The sequence below is a fragment of the Dipodomys spectabilis genome, unplaced genomic scaffold (genome assembly GCF_019054845.1).
Source record: "Dipodomys spectabilis isolate Male_0828 unplaced genomic scaffold, ASM1905484v1 ptg000026l, whole genome shotgun sequence".
In the NCBI taxonomy this organism is placed as follows: domain Eukaryota; kingdom Metazoa; phylum Chordata; class Mammalia; order Rodentia; family Heteromyidae; genus Dipodomys; species Dipodomys spectabilis.
The window spans coordinates 7,730,895-7,737,771 of NW_024870703.1; the positions used below are offsets into that span (position 1 = coordinate 7,730,895).

At 40.9% G+C, this 6,877-nt stretch overlaps 1 protein-coding gene across 1 annotated transcript in view; it reads left to right on the forward strand.

Moving 5' to 3' along the window:
* Lrpprc (leucine rich pentatricopeptide repeat containing) overlaps positions 1–1,506 on the forward strand; it is an 89,519-nt gene extending 88,013 nt beyond the window's left edge. Inside the window, exons 37-38 of the mRNA XM_042675412.1 lie at positions 535–677; positions 1,354–1,506. Of these exons, the coding sequence (XP_042531346.1) occupies positions 535–677; positions 1,354–1,410 (200 nt within the window). The 3' untranslated portion in view covers positions 1,411–1,506. The remainder of the gene's footprint in view (positions 1–534; positions 678–1,353) is intronic.
* Positions 1,507–6,877: the final 5,371 nt, after the last annotated feature.

Consider the following 6,877-nt stretch of genomic DNA (forward strand, 5'->3'; position numbering starts at 1 on the left):
GGTGTTACTACCAAATTAGGCAGAATAGAGAGAAAGGAAAACTGCTCGAGTTTCTGAGCATCTTCTTAAAAGAGGATGGAACCTGAGGCACTGGCAATAGGAGAAAAGGTTGCAGGCCCGCTGGGAGAGGAGCTGAGGATTTAAATGGGACTCAGTTTGATTGCTACTTAGATTGATGGCTGCTCTTTTCACACCCATGTATTTTTTTTATAATTGAGAACTTCAGTTTGTGGTCATTTATCAATGGGAGAATGATGAGGTAAGTCTGATCAGTTTGCATTGTATGCAAGTATGGGTATGTGAAAATGAAACCCCTTTGTACAACTAATTGATGCTAATTAAAAATGTCGAAAAAGTAATGTAATAACTGAAATGCCTGATACAATTAGTGTTAATCTAAAAACACTTCTAAAATTCCCTGTGTGTCATTTTCCTTCAGAGTGAATGAGGCTGAGTGAAGGGTGCAAGTGTTCTAGCAAAGGAGAAAGATCACCTCTGCCCTCTTAATATCTTTCTCTTCTCTAACTTGCTCAGTCTTGGACAAAGATGTGGCATCTGCTAAAGCACTGTACGAGCAGTTAACTGCAAGGAACACAAAATTGAATGATTTATTTCTAAAGCGCTACGCACTTCTACTGAAGAATGCTGGAGAATCTGTCCCTTTCACTGAACCCCCTGTGAGTATTTCTTAATTAAGGGGCAAAAATGCCTCCACAGATTATAGTTGCCTTGTAAGAATGTGTTGTTTTTTGGGTTTTTTTTGAAGGGTAAGTGGACTATTTAATTATACAAGGATTAGGCCTGGTGAAGAACCCTGAGGAGGCTGTGAGGGCCGAGTCTTGCTGTCCTGAGGCATCCCAGGGCTCACTGGGACCAGGATTCAAATCCAGGGTCTGCTCAGATCTGAAGTACAGATACATGTGACACTATCACATGCCCTGGAGTTGTTCCACTGAAGATGGAACTTCTTGGGCCAGTCAATAGCCAAAGTATAAGACTTTTTTCTTTCTTAGTTTCTAGGAAATACAGTGTTGTTTACTATGAGAAATCGCCTACCACAATTTCATTTTATTGTATCATTGAACTGAAAACCACTACACTGTGTTTATTTCAAATATCTCAACCTTGTATATTCAGGTTTGGTTATTTTCTCCATGTATACTCTCTGGTGGTAACTTGAACTCAAAACTGGAAGCCCTTGTACTTGGCTTTTCAGGAAACAGGAAGTTTTGCCAAAGGTTGAGGGGAGCCATGGGTCCCACAGTCTTGGTTATCTACTTGCTCTGTTTTGTGATTTATAGTTTCACACCATCACCTCTTGATGGTAACCTCCCTCTCTTTTCTCCCTAACAGGAAAGCTTTGAATTTTATGCAAAGCAACTTAAGGAATCAAAGGAAACCCCTTCATGAAATAATCAACCTATACTGTTTTGTGTGTATTTGTGAACCTATGTCTACATGTTATTTTTAAGATGTATTTGAGAATAAATTAAATAAACAAAAACTACTTTGCTGATTTTTTTTTTTTTATTTAAAAGATGATGGTCAACTCTTCATTGACAATAACACTTTTTTCACTTTTTTGTTGTCTGTGACAAAGTATAGATTTATACTTTTCTTTAGGGCTTCTAACACAGGAGGCCATAAATTTTTAGGGTTATCTCCTGTTTGACCCCTCAGTTCTCTTCTACTTACTATTTCCATAGAACTGTTAATTCCTTTAAGATTTATCATTTATCTGAAAATTTGGGGGGCTATATAAAATGATGCTCAGTGAGTTTCCTGTTGCTTAACGCTCTCGGCTACAATAATCCCATACATATGAGTCCCAAATCATGTTCCCGTTTTGTCAGGTTGTGGCATCAAGAGTCATCAAATCCAGGGCTGGGGAGGTGGCTCAGTGGTAGAGTGCTTGCCTTGCATGCATGAGGCCCTGGGTTCGATTCCTTAGCACCACAAAAAAAAAAAAAAAGCAGAAAAAAAAGTCATCAAATCCAGCATTTGCTACCTTCCAGTGAGAAGCCGAAACACTGCCCTTGGTTGGAGTGCTGTTGCCAAAACTTGGGTCTCCTGAGCATGTTTTCCCTCCCCTTCTTCCCTCCACCCCAGTGATTTCCATATGTGCTCATTGAAGCCTCCACATTGACTCTACTGAAGTAGAGCAACGTATTCATTGCCTTTCATTTGGTTTTAGGATTTTATTAGTACAAGCTACGCCCTACATAAGATTTGTTACTTTAGAATCATATGCTATAAAATAGGTGATTTTATACGTGAAGAGGTAAAATCTTGTTTTGTAATCAAAATTTTAAACTAAACGTTATCCCCAAATTACCTCATGCATACTAGCATCCCCATTGTGAGTACTTGTGTTTCAATATGGAACATGTTTGAGGAAGAAGTGATTATCAAATATGTCAGATGTGTTTTGGGAATCATCCCAGTTTGTATTCCTTGGCCATTTGAATTTGGTGGTGATTCATTCAATTTCAGTGCTCACTTGGTGCACAAGAGTGCAACTTTGCCATGGGGCAGTACATGTACTTTGCTGTTGACCTTCGTTTCTTGTGGAACCTACTGGTCCTTCTGCCTATAGTGCCTACATGGAGGGAAACCAAGAAGTTTGTATTGTAGGACAAGCCATGCTTCTGCTTCCACTCTAGTTTGTGAAATTCAACCTCCAGAAGCAAGAAGTTTAGCCATAGCCATGTCCCAGCCTAGAGGATGTCGTGGAACTTGCTTTGGTGGCCACACCCGGTTCAGGACTTAAACATGCAGTCTTGCTGTTACCTAGTTTGCCAGGAGTCTCTCCTGTGTACCAGTCTACAATGGCCTTAGATTCTTACAGCCATGCTAACCCAAATTAGGTGAGCTAAGTGTCATTGATGCTACCTAACCTTGGGGCATAATTTACACTTCAAAATCATCTTTGAAGAAATAAAAGACAATTTCATTTGCATGAAATAGTAAAATGTTGGTAGAGTACAAAGGAAATAGTTAAAATTTGTTTTAAACAAAGGACTATTTTATCTAGTATGTTAGCACTGTACCATTTTGAATGTAAATACTTAAACGTGTATTTGTATATTCTAGATGAGCTTGTGTGCTTTCTAAATATCTAGTGGCTACATTGAAATAAATAGAACTATAGAGTATAAAATTATAATAGCTGTTTATTACTCTCAAATTATTGCCAAACAGCTGATTCTAAAAAGTAAGCATGTCATTGTAAACTTTTAGAAAATACATTATATATAATTAGATGATGTTCATGTGTTAGAAGCCAAAGTAATTTAAATGAATTACTTTGAATAAAGTGTATTCCAAACTCTTGGCTGTTTTATTTTAATCACCAAATATTTACATGGCTACTTAAAGCCATTTCAAGGTACTTTTAACATTTCTCAATGAATTGTGGTGACGTCTGTTAGGGCCAAAATTCTCTGTATTAAATGGCTTGTGGAGCATCGTATTTATGGGTAAGGAATCATTTGAGATCTCTTGAGGACCAGAGTTGCAAGACTTAGAGTTGGGATGTATAACTAGATTTTTGCATCAACAGCCAAAGGGAGCCTTTTAGAACCCCAGGAGGCTGGATGCGCCTACTCCACATGGGTTCTTGGCACCCTCACCTCTTTGGGAATGCCCACGGAGGCAATATCACCTCTATTGGTTCCTGATCCCGACCTTCACCAGGGCAGATTGCCTGTCAGATTGAATTTACAGAATACAATCTTGGCTAGGGCTCACAATAGTAATCTATAGTGGATTCTATGGTTTGTAGGTGGTTACTGCAGAACATCAAGCTCCTACTACTGTGTCAGGCACCCCTAGTGAGAAAACTGCGGCCCCAAATCATAGCAAAAACTCATAGCTAGGATTCAGATTGGTTTCTGTCTATACGAACATGTCACTGAGACAAGTCACATTGAAGCTGGGTGCTAGTGGCTTACCTACCTACTCAGGAGGCTGAGATCTGCAGGGTCAAGTTTTGAGCCCCCTCCCTCCAAAAGAACTGCAGGACTCCATCCCCAATTAAGGAGTAAAAAACTAGCTGGAGGGCTGGGAAAGTGGCTCAGTGGTAGAGCACTTGCCTTGCATGCCTGAGGGCCTGGGTTCGATTCCTCAGCACCACATAAGCAAAAAGAAAAAAGCCGGAAGTGGCGCTGTGGCTCAAGTGGTAGAGTGCTAGCCTTGAGCTGAAGAGCTGGGGGACAGCGCCCAGGCCCAGAGTTCAGGCCCCACGACGGGACCCCAAAAAAAAAAAAAAAAACTAGCTGGAGGCATGGCTCAAGTGGTAGTACACCAGCTATAAGCAAGCAAAGCCCAAGATCCCTGAGTTCTAGCTCCATTTCCCAAAACAACCAAAAGTCCAACATAGGGCTGGCAAAGTGGTTCAAGTGGTGGAGCACCTGCCTAGCAGGTTTGAGGTGTGAGACCTTGAGTTCAACCCCTACAGGATAAATAAATAGCTTTCACTTAACATGAAAGTTCCTAGTTTCTGTGCACCTTACACTTAAGAATATTTTCCAGAGTTCAAGCCCCACGACCGACAAAAAAAAAAAATCTTCTATTTAATCCAATACCCAGTGCCTGGCATAAGTTCCAGTAAATTATTAAGCTTCATATTGCAAATTATTTCCAGTGCAATTTTTTTAAGTTCTCAGTATATATGCTGTATATTCTTTCTCCTGTCTTGGAGCATAATTTTCATTTGATACTTATCTTTCTGAAAAAAAAAAAACTATTTGTAGAATGTCTGAATAAAAGCAACATTCCTCAAAGTCTGGCTGAACTAACAACAGCAGGAGGTACAAAATCACCATAATGTATCACCCTGCTATGTATGGTACAATTGCACATGGGAGTGTTTCCATTAGAATTGCATCCTGCTTACAGGCCTGAGCCTTTACAAAGCTCACGTTATGTGCCCTTAGTACAAATAAAGGAAGTGGTCCCATTAGCAAATCTCAAACTGGCATTTACCCTTTCCTTTTTTGCATGTAGAAAAGTAACCTCAGGTCTGGATAGAGCAGGCACATTCAACCAGCTCCTGGCACACTGTCCTGCACATATTGTTTAGACCATGGTTGGTGACTACAGTTCATTTTTAGAGTCTTTAGTGCAAGGGTCACCTATAACCTGAGCCCTGGCAGCACTTGGTGAGATTGCCATTCTGTACTGCTTTTTTGTCTGTTTTCCTCTCTGAGAAGATTGCTCTCCCATTGAAAAAGGGCTTAGCATGGTGTGGGCAGTGGGGGGAACCCTGTAAGTCTAGGAGCCAATGGGTCCAAGGCCATGTATTTCCCTTTAGCAAGTTCTGTTCTTTTTGAGAGGGGAAGTTTGCATGCATTGGAGACTTCCTTGCCTGCTTGTCTCCACACAGGATTCAGAGATGGAGATACTATTGTATTCCCTTACCCTGGCTCAGGACAGTGGGGGTGAGGTCCAAGTCAAAACACTTGAGTGTCTACATTAAAAAAGCTGTCACAAGGGAGTGATGGAGCAGGACTTGACAGTTCCAAAACGGAGTCCAAACCCTTCCTCTGTAAGTTGATTATCTTGGCTATTTGTTTCTGTCAGAAAGAGGAGGAGGTGCCGGACGTGTTGTGAAAGTCAGACATCAGTCTGAGTCCGCACTAGTAGAACTTACAGAAATACTTGGGTATCTTGTTGGAGTGTTTTTGTTATTTTGTTTGTTTAGCAAGAAACAGAGATGTTTATTTTTTTAGTGGTTTAGGGACATAAGAATACTTCCAATTTCACCAAAAGACAAGATAGAAAAAACAATAAATGTGAGTCCTATCACCTCAAAAGTGTTTCAGGTTGGTATTGTCCTAATTACTAACTGCTAGCGCCACACGTGCTGCTGTTCCCAGCTTCCAGCAAGAAATGAGCCGGTCTCCATCTTCCTGCTTGCCTCTTCTGCAGAGCCACTTCAGACAGGGACCCATGACTGGGTGACATAGACACAGGATACTGCTGTATACCCAGGCCACAGGTGTGCTTGTGTGTGTGTGTGTGTGTTTAAACATAAGGCCTCACACTTGCTAAGCACCCATTCTACCTGAGTTATACCCCCTACCCCTAGACCATTTTTGATAACCAATCAGTTTTTCAATATGGATGGCAAATGATTTGAGATTTGAATTCCCTAGATCAGACTGTTTGTGAAAGAAGATGTCTTTCGGGCCAGAACATTGTATGTGTTTTCCATGTAAACATTTCAGCCAGCAGCATGCCCTGTGCCCTGTTCACTTTTCAAAGGCTGTGGGATGCTCTAGGCCTCAGGGATTGTCCAGCCAGGGAAATGCATGCCCCAGCTATGCCTAAATGGTAAAGTGACTAGTCTGAATCTAGGTAGAACCCTTGACTCCAGGCCTATTAACACTTGGATTTGGCAGAAATTTCAATATCTCTGCTGTGAGCTGTTTAATCTGAGATCAAGAGATTTGGGGGGAAAAATGGGGAAAAAGCAAATACAGGATCTACTTCTACAGACTGGCTTAACCCAGGGCAAGATTATGTCCTCAATAATCTTTCTAGGAATAACAGCAGTATTAAAAAAAAAATCATATCAAGAAATATTTGCATCAATATAGGTAATTACTTTTGGTTTAATTAAAAGTCCCCCATCAATAGCATAACTTGAAACTGGAGAGCTTAAAATGCAAATTTCAAAATCGTTTCCAGCTAAGATCTACAAGCCATACCCTCCAGCCAAATCCAGCCAGCGGCATGTCATTCTGCTCACAGCTACAGCACCTACACTTTAGTATTGTCTGGGGCTGCCTTCATGTCCTAAGAGCAGAACAGCAGAACTAGGATGGAGACTCGATGACCTGAAACATTTACTACCCAACCCTTCACAGGAAAA